This window comes from Delphinapterus leucas, chromosome 20 (assembly GCF_059928025.1).
Source record: "Delphinapterus leucas isolate spDelLeu-1000000601 "Yukka" chromosome 20, BTC_Dleu_Yukka2, whole genome shotgun sequence".
Classification (NCBI taxonomy): Eukaryota; Metazoa; Chordata; class Mammalia; order Artiodactyla; family Monodontidae; genus Delphinapterus; species Delphinapterus leucas.
The window spans coordinates 47,069,945-47,084,369 of record NC_143148.1 but is presented as its reverse complement, the minus strand read 5'-3'; the positions used below and the strand labels follow the sequence as shown (position 1 = coordinate 47,084,369).

At 38.4% G+C, this 14,425-nt stretch overlaps 1 protein-coding gene across 1 annotated transcript in view; it reads right to left on the bottom strand.

Annotated features, from left to right (window-relative positions):
- Nucleotides 1-14,425, bottom strand: part of HYDIN (HYDIN axonemal central pair apparatus protein) — a 431,283-nt gene that overhangs the window by 235,364 nt on the left and 181,494 nt on the right. Inside the window, exon 12 of the mRNA XM_089902455.1 lies at nt 10,720-10,838. Coding sequence (XP_089758581.1) covers nt 10,720-10,838 — 119 coding nt within the window. The remainder of the gene's footprint in view (nt 1-10,719; nt 10,839-14,425) is intronic.

Sequence of the window (14,425 nt, the reverse complement as noted above, 5' to 3'; positions counted from 1 at the left end):
TTGATCATAATCACATCTATTGAAGAAGAACCTTAAAAGACCTTTTTTTTTAATTGTATCTCTGAAGTAACCAAGTATCTCTTATACACATGAGAAGGCTGGGATTAAGTGACATGCTGAAAAATAAAAAGCAAGCTACAATAGAGGATCAAGAAATATCTAAGCCTATGTTTATAACATAGCTTGAAGAATGCAGAATAAGCTATTATTGTGGATTCCAGATTGCAAGGATTCTCTTTGTTGTACCATTAGATTTCATCCTATTGTGATATTTTCATCTCAAACTGTAATGGATGGATAACTGTTTTGGGATGCTTATGTAAGCCATTGATTTACTACAGAAAAGTTTTTTGTTCATTTGTCTGGTTTCAGTTTTTTTGTTTTTATTTTTTGGCTGTGCAGTGCTGTGTGAGGCATCTTAATTCCCCGACCAGGGATGGAACCCGTGTCCCCCCAACAGTGGAAGCATGGAGTCTTAACCACTGGACTGCCAGGGAAGTCCCATACAGAAAAGTTTTATTCCTATATACTAATGTTCTGGAACCAAGTCATTGTCCATATTTGACTGCACACGAGGTGTGTGTACAAAGCTCATGCCTGGCATTCAGAGGCCTCCACAGCTGGCTCTGTCTACCACTCCCACTGTCACTTTCCACAAGTCCGTCCATGAACTTGTACTATAGCCACACAGTCCTATTCCTCGGCTTCTAAAATACGATCTCTATTCCTTGCCAATGCTTATACCTGAATGAGTGAACAGTCATTCTCTCTACTTAGAAAGTACCTTCAACCTACATCAAGGCACTGGAGGAAAAAAAGAAGAGATGATGAAGAAAGATTCAGAAAAGTATGGGGGGCATGGCAGGAACCGAGAAATCCAAGAGAGAACTTTCAGAAGGGGTTGAATGGGGATAGAGGTTAAGGAGAATAAGCTTTGAGAAAATTCTATAGATTTTAAATTTTTAATTAGAGGCCATCCCTGCCCTTGAAGAAGAAAGTAATTTCAATAGAGTGTGATTGTAGAATCCGGAGTACAAATGTTTAGGGAGTGAGCAGGTGCAGAGGAAATAGTGGTTGACTATTCTAGATTCCTGTTTTGAGAAGATTAGTGGTAAAAAAGAGAAAATGAGGGTGGCAAAGCTGCAGGAAGGTATGGTAGGTGAGACCTAGTCTATTTATACTATTAAATGAGATAATGCACACTTAGGCCCAGCCTAGATGTTTGTTTTTGTAATAAGAAAAGGGGACTAGGTAACCAAGGTAATAGGGTCTGGGTGGATGTAGGGGGTCCACTAGATCAGGGTGCCTCCTGAGGAGCAGAGAAGAAGGAATCAAGAGCATAAGTAGGATACAGTCAGGGGCTCTTGCAAAGGAAGGCAACCACTCCTGCCAAGAGAAGATGGATGATGTACCAAAAGAGGTACATAACTAAGTGTTACTTGATATGTTGTTCATCTTTTTACATTTATTTCCCACCTCCCTCATCCTATGTCCCCTGGTCATAGGAGTTATGCTTCATCCTATATTCCTTTTAAAAAAACCATGTAGAAAAGTGATTATGACCAGGGTCTCAGAAGCCAAATGCCTGGGTTCAAATCCCAGCTATTCCACTGACTTGACTAGCTGCGTGACCTTGCAGAACCTGCTTGGCTTCTCTGTGCCCATTTTCCCGTCTGTAAAATGTAAGTATTACTGAGAAACCAGGGAACCCGGGCAGCAGCCGTAGTTGCCGCCTGGCACCAAGCACCACAGTGCATCTTGTTCGCTGTGTAGCTGACAGGGTCTTGGTGCTCCGGCTGGGTGTCAGGCCTGTGCCTCTAAGATGGGAGAGCCGAGTTCAGGACACTGGTCCACCAGAGACCTCCTGGCTCCACATAATATCAAACAGCAAAAGCTCTTACAGAGATCTCCATCTCAATGCTAAGACCCAGCTCCACTCAACAACCAGCAAGCTACAGTGCTAGACAACCTATGTCAAACAACTAGCAAGGCAGGAACACAACCCCACCCATTAGCAGAGAGGCTGCCTAAAATCATAATAAGGGCACAGACACCCCAAAACACACCACCAGACGCCATCCTGCCCACCAGAAAGACAAGATCCAGCCTCATCCAGCAGAACACAGGCACTAGTCCCCTCCACCAGGAAGCCTACACAACCCACTGAACCAACCTTAGCCACTGGGCGCAGACACCAAAAACAACGAGAACTACAAACCTGCAGCCTCAAAAAGGACACCCCAAACGCAGTAAGTTAAGCAAAATGAGAAGACAGAGAAACACACTGCAGATGAAGGAGCAAGGTAAAAACCCACCAGACCAAACAAATGAAGAGGAAGTAGGCAGTCTACCTGAAAAAGAATTCAGAGTAATGAGAGTAAAGATGATCCAAAATCTTGGAAATAGAACGTAGAAAATACAAGAAACGTTTAACAAGGACCTAGAAGAACTAAAGAGCAAACAAACAATGATGAACGACACAATAAATGAAATTAAAAATTCTCTAGAAGGAATCAATAGCAGAATAACTGAGGCAGAAGAACGGATAAGTGACCTGGAAGATAAAATAGTTGAAATAACTACCACAGAGCAGAATAAAGAACAAAGAATGAAAAGAATTGAGGACAGTCTCAGAGACCTCTGGGACAATATTAAATGCACCAACATTCGAATTATAGGGGTTCCAGAAGAAGAAGAGAAAAAGAAAGGGACTGAGAAAACATTTGAACAGATTATAATCAAAAACCTCCTTAATATGGGAAAGGAACTAGTCAATCAAGACCAGGAAGCACAGAGCGTCCCATACAGGATAAATCCAAGGAGACACACACCAAAACACATATTAATCGAACTATCAAAAATTAAATACAAAGAAAAAATATTAAAAGCAGCAAGGGAAAAACAACAAATAACACAGAAGGGAATCCCCATAAGGTTAACAGGTGATTTGTCAGCAGAAACTCTGCAAGCCAGAAGGGAGTGGCAGGACATATTTAAAGTGATGAAAGGGAAAAACCTACAACCAAGATTACTCTACCCAGCAAGGATCTCATGCAGATTTGACAGAGAAATTAAAACCTTTACAGACAAGCAAAAGCTAAGAGAATTCAGCACCACCAAACCAGGTTTACAACAAATGCTAAAGGAACTTCTCTAGGCAGGAAACACAAGAGAAGAAAAACACCTACAATAACAAACCCAAAACAATTAAGAAAATGGTATTAGCAACATACATATTGATAACTACCTTAAATGTAAAAGGATTAAATGCTCCAACCAAAAGACACAGACTGGCTGAATGGATACAAAAACAAGACCCATATATATGCTGTCTACAAGAGATCCACTTCAGATCTAGGGACACATACAGACCGAAAGTGAGGGGACGGAAAAAGATATTCCATGCAAATGGAAATCAAAAGAAAGCTGGAGTAGCAATTCTCATATCAGACAAAATAGACTTTAAAATAAAGGCTATTACAAGAGACAAAGAAGGACACTACAGAATGTTCAAGGGATCAAATCCAAGAAGATATAACAATTGTAAATCTTTATGCACCCAACATAGGAGCACCTCAATACATAAGGCAAACGCTAACAACCATAAAAGGGGAAATCAACAGTAACACAATCATAGTAGGGGACTTTAACACCCCACTTTCACCAATGGACAGATCATCCAAATTGAAAATAAATAAGGAAACACAAGCTTTAAATGATACATTAAACAAGATGGACTTAATTGATATTTATAGGACATTCCATCTTAAAACAACAGAATACACTTTCTTCTCAGGTGCTCATGAAATATTCTCCAGGATAGATCATATCTTGGGTCACAAATCAAGCCTTGGTAAATCTAAGAAAATTGAAATCATATCAAATATTATTTCTGACCACAATGCTATGAGACTAGATACCAATTACAGGAAAAAATCTGTAAAAAAATACAAACACATGGAGGCTAAAAAATACACTACTAAATAACCAAGAGACCACTGAAGAAATCAAAGAGGAAATCAAAAAATACCTAGGAAGAAATGACCATGAAAACACGACGACCCAACACCTATGGGATGCAGCAAAAGGAGTTCTAAGAGGGAAGTTTATAGCATTACAATCCTACCTCAAGAAACAAGCAACATCTCAAATAAACAACCTAACCTTACACCTAAAGCAATTAGAGAAAGAAGAACAAAAAACTCCAAAGTTAGCAGAAGGAAAGAAATCATAAAGATCAGATCAGAAATAAATGAAAAAGAAATAAAGGAAACAATAGCTAAGATCAATAAAACAAAAAGCTGGATCTTTGAGAAGATAAACAAAATTGATAAACCATTAGCCAGACTCATCAAGAAAAAAAGGGAGAAGACTCAAATCATCAGAATTAGAAATGAAAAAGGAGAAGCAACAACTGACACTGCATAAATACAAAGGATCATGAGAGACTACTACAAGCAACTATATGCCAATAAAATGGACCACCTGGAAGAAATGGACAAATTCTTAGATAAGCCCAAACTTTGGAGACGGAACCAGGAAGATATAGAAAATATGAACAGACCAAGCACAAGCACTGAAATTGAGACTGTGATTAAAAATCTTCCAACAAACAAAAGCCCAGGACCAGATGGCTTCACAGGCGAATTCTAGCAAACATTTATAGAACAGTTAACACCTATCCATCTCAACTTCTTCCAAAATACAGCAGGGGGAAGAACACCCCAAACTCATTCTACAAGGCCACCATCACCCTGATAACAAAACCAGATAAAGATGTCACAAAGAAAGAAAACTACAGGCCAATATCACTGATGAACACAGATGCAAGAATCCTCAACAAAATACTAGCAAACGGAATCAAGCAGCATATTAAAAGGATCATACACCATGATCAACTGGGGTTTATCCCAGGAATGCAAGGATTCTTCAGTATACGCAAATCAATCAATGTGATACACCACATTAACAAACTGAAGGATAAAAACCGTATGATCGATCATCTTAATAGATGCCGAGAAAGGTTTTGACAAAATTCAACACCGATTTATGATAAAAACCCTCCACAAAGTAGGCATAGAGGGAACTTACCTCAACGTAATAAAGGCCATATATGACAAACCCACAGGCAACACTGTTCTCAATGGTGAAAAACTGAAACCATTTCCACTAAGATCAGGAATAAGACAAGGTTGCCCACTCTCACCACTATTATTCAACATAGTTTTGGAAGTTTTAGCCACAGCAATCATGGAAGAAAAAGAAATAAAAGCAATCCAAATCGGAAAAGAAGAAGTAAAGCTGTTACTGTTTGCAGATGACATGATACTATACATAGAGATTCCTAAAGACACTACTAGAAAACTACTAGAGCTAATCAATGAAATTGGTAAAGTAGCAGGATACAAAACTAATGCACAGAAATCTCTTGCATTCCTATACACCAATGATGAAAAATCTGAAAGAGAAACTATGGAAACACTCCCATTTACCACTGCAACAAAAATAATAAAATACCTAGGAATAAACCTACCTAAGGAGACAAAAGACCTGTATGCAGAAAACTATAAGACACTGATGAAAGAAATAAAGATGATACAAACAGATGGAGAGATACACCATGTCGTGGATTGGAAGAATCAACATTGTGAAAATGACTATACTACCCAAAGCCATCTACAGATTCAGTGCAATCCCTATCAAACTACCACTGGCATTTTTCACAGAACTAGAACAAAAAATTTCACAATTTGTATGGAAACACAAAAGACCCCGAATAGCCAAAGCAATCTTCAGAAAGAAAAATGCAGCTGGAGGAATCAGGTTCCCTGACTTCAGACTATACTACAAAGCTACAGTAATCAAGACAGTATGGTACTGGCACAAAAACAGAAAGATAGATCAATGGAACAGGATATACAGCCCAGAGATAAACCCACACACATATGGTCACCTTATCTTTGATAAAGGAGGCAAGAATATACAATGGAGAAAAGACAACCTCTTCAATAAGTGGTGCTGGGAAAACTGGACAGCTACATGTAAAAGAATGAATTTAGAACATTCCCTAACACCATACACAAAAATAAGCTCAAAATGGATGGAAGACCTAAATGTAAGGCGAGACACTATAAAAACTCTTAGAGGAAAACATCAGCAGAACACTCTATGACATAAATCACAGGAAGATCCTTTTTGACCCACCTCTTAGAGAAATGGAAATAAAAATAAAAATAAACAAATGGGACCTAATGAAACTTAAAAGCTTTTGCAGAGCAAAGGAAACCATAAAGAAGACGAAAAGACAACCCTCAGAATGGGAGATGATATTTGCAACTGACAAAGTATTAATCTCCAAAATTTACAAGCAGCTCATGAAGCTCAATATCAAAAAAACAAACAACCCAATCCAAAGATGGGCAGAAGACCTAAACAGACATTTCTCCAAAGAAGATATACAGATTGTCAACAAACACATGAAAGGACGCTCAACATCACTAATCATCAGAGAAATGCAAATCAAAACTACAATGAGGTATCACCTCACACCAGTCAGAAAGGCCATCATCAAAAAACCTATAAACAATAAAGGCTGGGGAGGGTGTGGAGTAAGGGAACCCTCTTGCACTGTTGGTGGGAATGTAAATTGATACAGCCACTATGGAGAACAGTATGGAGGTTCCTTAAAAAACTAAAAATAGAATGTTCAGAAGTAAGACAGAAAGAGAAAAACAAATACTGTATGCTAACACATATATATGGAATCAAAAAAAAAATGTTCTGAAGAACCTAGGGGCAGGACAGGAATAAAGACACAGATGTAGAGAATGGACTTGAGGACATGGGGAGGGGGAAGCGTAAGCTGGGACGAAGTGAGAGAGTGGCATGGACATATATACACTACCAAATGTAAAATAGATAGCTAGTGGGAACAGCCTCATAGCACAGGGAGATCAGCTCGGTGCTTTGTAACCATCTAGAGGGGTGGGATAGGGAGAGTGGGAGGGAGACGCAAGAGGGAGGAGATATGGGGATATATGTACAGCTGATTCACTTTGTTATGAAGCAGAAACTAACACAACATTGTAAAGCAATTATACTGCAATAAAGATGTTTAAAAAAATGTAAGTATTACTAACTTCTCAGATTGCTGTGAAAATGACATTTATTAAATTGCATAACTTTTAGAATAGTGCATGACAAAGAGTGCTCATAAAAGACAGTGATTGCTATTTATGTCCCCAGTGCTAAGCAGAATGGGTTTAAGATTTACCTGTGCTTAAGAAGCAACTGATATGCACTAGTGATAACTTGAAGGCAACTCAAAGGTGTTAATGGTAACTCGAAGGACACATGTTCTTCTCTCTGAGCTGGTGCACAGATTGCCTTTTTTCTTGTTTTACCCAGCTCTTCTATAAATTGCCAGTTCCTCTATTTTCGAGAATATGCATTTCATTCTTCTCCCCCTGACAAACCAGCAACTACTTATGTATACGGAATCCAGCAAATTGTTTGACAATACAGTTCTGACACCTTGTGATTACTAGTAATGCCCTTACCCTTGCAGTTCAACTCCTTGGAGTGGGGAAAATTTATAGTAGAACTTCACCTCTCATTTGTTTTCCTTCTAATTACACTGGGGAATAGCATACTCTTGAGGGTTAGTCTTCATGTATCTGCTAAGCTCAGCAATGACTAACAGCAATAGCTAGTTACTCAAATTTGTTTCAAGTAGGTAATGTAATAAATTGAAAGAGAGATGCAATGAGGCATCAGCATTAAATACGCAGAGAGTGCAAAATATTCCCCTAAGAAGCACCTTACCATGTCCTTCTCTGCCACTGCACAGCTCTCAAAACTGTCCAGTCTCATGCAGCACCTCATTTAACACTTACTTAGCTGGCTGTGGTTTGCTTTACTGTTCAATTATGGGAGGGTGGGAAGTGATGGTCTCAAGGACACTTCTGTTAAAATTTGTAAGAAATTATTATTACATTCAGAGAAACCCTATCCATTTTGTAACAGGGAAGAGCAAAATCTGACTCCATGTTGGATCTGTTTCTTTTATTTAACCTTTGCTTTTCATTGCTTTTGTCATTATAATCACACATAATGGCTTGCCTCAGGGCACCCTGCCCCTCTGCCTGAATGTTAAACTAAAGTGCCTTTGTTCAGCTCACAGGGAGACAATCTGACCCTTCCCACCTGTGAATGGCTGCAGAAAAGAGGAAATTAACACATCCCCTCCCTGATGCTGGCCAAGCCCAACCAGAGATATTTTGCAAAACTAATGGCCTTTTTACTTTACTTCCTCACCTCCTCCCCTTTTCTGCCCTATAAAAGAAACTGGCATCCAGACCCCAATAAGATGTTTTTTGCAGACACTAGTCTGCCATCTTCTCAGTCTATCAGCTTTCTGAATAAAGTCACTATTCCTTGCCTCAACACCTTGTCTCCCAATTTATTGCCTTGTTGTGTAGCCAGCAGAGTGAGCTTGGACTCGATAACAATTTTGCATCAGAACTAAAGGTTCTTTTCCAATGTGGCATCCATAAGACACAGTCTGTAAGGTGTGAGGGAAATTTGCACTGGATAAAGTACAGGCAGAGTATCAATTTAATAAGAACAATTTAATTTAATAAGAACTCTTATACCTTTTTTTCCCTCCCTAAGTGACCATTTTTTTCAGAATGCAATACAGGACAATGCAACATAGTAGCTGTGCCACTTTTCACTTTATGTTAGTCATGTGAGTGATTACTTCATTTAAGTTAGGCTCTTCCCTATGTTCCATCTCATCTTATGTTTATTCCATGACATTAACATCTCTATTTACCTTTCAAATCATCCCATTTGGCCCATCCTTAAGTCTAATGAATGTGAGGACAAATGACACTGCAGGAAGCTCTCAACATCAATTGGGCACTTACTTCCCATGCTCAGGCTGAGCTGAACTGGTTGTAGACCAGATTTGCCCATAATGAGAGCCCAAGCGATTGAAAAGCCAGCAAAGGGCTTTCTCTTCCCACACAATGTAGGGCCCTAGTACCCTGGGGATCACTAACATTTACAGGCTGTGTGACCTTGCCAAGTTATTTAACAAATGTGGCAGAGTCAGGTTGGCCATTCACTGAACCCATATCCTCTCTTCCTGTGCCTATAGCTAGACTACATTTCCCAGCCAGCCTTGCAGTTACAGACCCTAACAGGGTATGAACAAAAGCGATACATGCCACCTCCATTACTACCTCCTATAAAGACCTCTCATGTGGGGCTTCCCTGGTGGCGCAGTGGTTGGGAGTCCGCCTGCCAATGCGGGGGATGCGGGTTCCTGCCCTGGTCCGGGGGGATCCCGCATGCCGCGGGGCGGCTGGGCCTGTGGGCCATGGCTGCTGGGCCTGCGCGTCCGGAGCCTGTGCTCCACAGCGGGAGAGGCCGCAGCGGTGAGAGGCCCGCGTACCACAAAAAAAAAACAAAACAAAACCTCTCATGTGGATCCCTCCATGCCTTTCTCCTACTGCCAGTGTGATACATGTGAGACTACAATATTGCAACTCAGATGTTAGGGGTTGGAGCGCCATGAGATAGAATGAGGCTGAGTTCTTGATCCTCTGCAGTAGGAGAGCCATCTGCTGATGACCAAGCTTGTCTGGGACTTTATGTTAGGAACAAAATAGATATATTATTGTATTTGTTTGTTACAGTATGTAGGGTTACCTTAACTAGTAAAACTTCTCTAAGCCCCAGCTTCCTCAGCTATAAAATGGGGATAGTCATTGTGCCTTCTTCATAGGGTTTTTGTGAGGACCAAGTGAACTAATGCATATGTGCTCAACATACATGAAGGGTGAGGATGTTGACTGAATTAACCACTATTGCCTCATATTTCTCATGTGTAAAAACAGGTACAGTAAAACCCACTACTCATGGTTCTGTAAGAGTTAGAAATCACACACACGTACGTAGGCATGCACACATAATAAGGCATGGAACTTGACACGTATTTGTCACTCATTAAATAAATGCTTTTATTGTTACCTCTATAGAAATATAAACACTTACAATTTAGGAATCTTTCTACAATAAACTTTCAATGGTTATAGTTTGATATAGTGTAAACAATTGTCCTGGATATGAATTTAGTGATGAAGTGACACTGAAGTAACTCTGATCCTCACGAACCCATGGGTACATCATGTAAAAAATCATTTTCTATTTAACTGGAAAGACAAAGCAGGGAGATCTCTTCCAGAAATCAGGACGATTGGTTTTCAAATCAGAGAAAATTAATTAAAATTTTAAATTAGAGAAACTTCTGAAGTGTGAAAACAGCTACCCTCATTAGGACATTCTGGAAAATGTAAAAGGTTCTCTATCCTCTGATCTGTAGGATTTATGTTGTCAGAGATCAAGCATTAAATAGATGGGGAGATGTATTTATAGTGTCCCCCTTTGCAATTTACAAAATGATGATGATAAAACCAATTAACTTATGACTTTGATGCTTTTTATAAAGCTAGAGAGGCTGAAAAGGATGGAAAAAGCTGCTTCCCTCAACAAGGCTGGGAGGGAGGAGGAGGAGTTCAATTGTTTGGGGTCTGAATAGGTATGAGTAATGGAAAAAATGTGATGTCACAAATTTTCTATCAATAAAAACACACACATAAAACAAAAAAAGCCAAGTACTTTTGAGTCTCAATGCACAATTCCAGTGCTTACCTCATAACAATGTACAGATCCAACAAAAACTTTTCCAATATCCAGCAACTCAAAGTTGAAGTGAATCTTTGGTCCCATTCCTTCCCCTTTGATTCGCAGGGGCAGACGGATCTCTCGGCCTGTAAAAACAATTCAGACTTTATTACCCTCAGTGACGCTTTATTACCCCAGATTACCCACAACCTCTTATTAATGTAAGCAGTCAAGATTATTGCAACAACTCCCTACAATGGACTGAGGGAGTGTAATTTAACCAATGCTGAAGATTTAGCTTATCTTTAAGAAACAAGAATACTGGTTAGTTTCTTAACTTTAGGGGAAAGCTTATATTGCAATCTAGGCTGACATTTTAGCAGAAAAAAACAATTAAAAAAATTTAACCCAATCTTAACTGTATCCTTAAGTTTTTGATAAAGGAAAATAATTTCTCTAAATCAGAGAAGAATGGCATAAGATGAGCGCTGCCACGGGGCTCCAAGAGACCTTGTTGACACTGATCTTCCCTAGATTTAGGAAGAGCCAGGGCATTAAGGGATCTGAGTCTAGGAGTCTTACCTGACCCTCACTTTGCAGCTTCTTTCATACAGAGGAAATGGAATCCACTAAACAGTATCCTTTACTACACAGCCACAATGCACCCAGGGTCAATACAGAGCACAAGCCTTTAAAGTACTGACTGCTTTTGTCTCTCTTTTAAAATGGGGTATGTATCTGCATCTGATAATATGTGATCATTATAAAAATATTAAAAGGAAAGTAGAAATTTTATCATAATTTCACCACCCAAAGATAACTACTGTTAGCATTTTGGTGCCAATCCTTCCACATTTAATCATATTTAAGAATTGTTAATGTAAATGAGAGCATCTGCTATAAATTATATTTAGCCTGCTTTTTTTCACTTAACAATACATCTGGAACATTTTTACGTATCATCACCTAAAGATGTAGTAAATATTTTTAACCAGTCCTTCTTATTGGATATTTAAGTGGCTTCCAAATTTTCATTACAACAAATTACAATGTAATTAATATCCTTTAGTACATTTATGATCAATTTTCCTATGTTTTCTTTAAGCACTTTGAAGATACCATTCTATTGTTTCTTGTCCTCCACCATTTCTGTTGAGAGCTTAGTTTATAGTCTTATTGCTCATTTGAGATAATACGTCTTTTCCTCTGACTGTGTTAAGATTTTCCTTTTGTCTTGTTTTTCAGCAGTTTTACTATAATGTCCCCAAGTGTGGTTTGCATTTATCCTTCTTGGGGTTTACTGAACTTTTTGAATCTGTGGATGAATGTATTTCATCAAATTTGGAAATTTTTTTAGTCATTATCTCTTCAAATATTGCTTATGCTCAATTTTCCCATTTCTTTATATATATGTATATATATATATATATACATATATATATAATATATATGTATATATATATATATATACATATATATATAATATATATATACACACACACACACACATGTATATGAGCTTTTTACCACATTCCACTCAGTTCTTATGTTCTTACTTGCATTTTGTCCCTATATGCTGTAGTGTGGCTATTTTCTTGGATTTATCTTATTTCCAGTTTACAAATTCTACCTCTAGGCATACCTAGCAGGCTATTAAATTCATCTACTGAGTTCTAAATTTGTCATCATAACTTTTCCATGCTAGACTTCCTATTGGATTTTTTTGTAGTTTCCAGGTCTCTGCTCAATATTATCTTTAGCAAGAACATTAAAAAAATCTGTGTCTGGAAATTCTATCACCTGGCTCTCTATGGGTTTGCTCCTATTGTTTATCTTGGTGTTCTATCAGACTGCGCTACCTCCTCATATACTTGGTTATTTCTGATTGAGTGCTGATCAGTGTATATAAAAAACTGTAGATTTAATTTGAAACACTAAGATGTTATCTTCTTCCAGGTTCTGGCTGGTGACTAGGGGATATTAGCGATCCCAGATAACCTAATCTAACCATTGAAGATTCTGTGACGGAATTAAGCCCTGCAGCAAATCACTGGAGTGACTATTTTCTCAATTCTCCCAAGAAGGGTGTGTAGCTAGTACTATCCTACATATAGAAGAGAAGTTAATTCCTCATATATAAGAGATAACTTAGAACATTAGGGATTAAATACTCTTGGAACCCCAGTGGAGAACTGTCTTAATCAAATCTATGCTTGAAAAATGATCCAAAGCTGAGCTCTAGTTCTTATAAGGACTTACTTCTAGTCTTATTTCTAGTCCCCACTTTACTGGGTCCCACCCTCAAGCATGGGGGATTTCTAGGGCCCTTTCTCCTTGGGCATCCCATGAACTTCTATGTTTTCTTCCTTAACTCTGCTTAATTTTTCAGTCTCTGCAGTATCTCCCAAAAAGTCAGTGTCACTAAGGATAAAGAGGCCCCCCAAATCTGATTGTTTTGGTTTCTTTCTTCTCCTGGATCTTGGCCCCCAAATCCTTCACTGTCCTGGAAGCTCTCTTTTGCTTTCTAACAAGTTTAAAAAATATATTTTGTCTCGTTCTTTTATTCTTTTAGTTGCTCTGCGTGTGTGTGTGTGTGTGTGTGTGTGTGTGTGTGTGTGTATGAGAGAGAGAGAGAGAGAGAGAGAGAGAGAGAGAGAGAGAAAGGGAGTTAAAGTACCCAGCGCACCACTATAGAAAGTAGAATGCCAGAACAAAAGGATACACATTTGACAGTTTGACAGCTACGGCCATATTGTCTTCTAGAATGGTTGTACTAATTTACACGAAAACATCAACAGTTTTAATGGTTTCTGTCTTTCCATGTTCTCCCTCAAAAATCAATACTCGAAAATATTTGATAATTTAATAGGTTTTCCTTAAATTTGCACCACTAAAATTTCAAGTTATTTAGGGAAAAATCATGTATTTGCTCTGTGTGTAACATTTTGAACATTCAAAATTATTTTCATGCTCTGTTAGATGTAATTTTCAGTATTAGAGCAAATATACTTTGAACAACCAAGTGATATTATTGGTTGTTATTAATAATATTAATTTATTATCATCATAATAATGCCTTGTGACATTTTATGTTCCACTGTCTTCTATTGCTATTCAGCATCTGTATCTTTAATGCCTCCTCTCCATGACTGTCCTTTTAAAGACAAGAATACTTGTCTCTGGGTCCCCTCTAGTGCTTGGCAACACAGTGGTCATTAGGCAAGTATTGCTTTGATTACAAGAAACAAGAGCAATCTTAGCAATATCTGGAAACAGCTCATTTATTCAAAGGGTTCTCCCAATCCATGTGATCCCTGGGAAAGAAGTTCCTCTAAAGTTCCTCTAAAGATCAGTGTTGCTTTGACAACACTCTAGAGCATCAGTAAAATTCTCAGAGAGCCCAAACCTTATCACCCTACTCCATTATTTTAGAGTTTTAATCTTCAAACCTGTTTTGAAGGCAATGATTTGTACTCCTTGGTCAAGAGAAAAGTATTCTGACAGAGATCCAACTTTCAGAACGGCAAAGAAAGAGAACTGCAAATACATTGTGGAATAAACTGCAAGACTATTTATAACTGTCAGGCTTAAAGCTTTCCCAATCTGTTATCTTGACTGCCTTCCTTAATAAAAAAAAAAAAAAAAGAGAAAAGGAGATGTGTTGTACAAAAGCAGTGAGCCAATGTTTCTTTGCGAATTATTAATTACTTCAAAGGAGACTTTCTTATTTGTA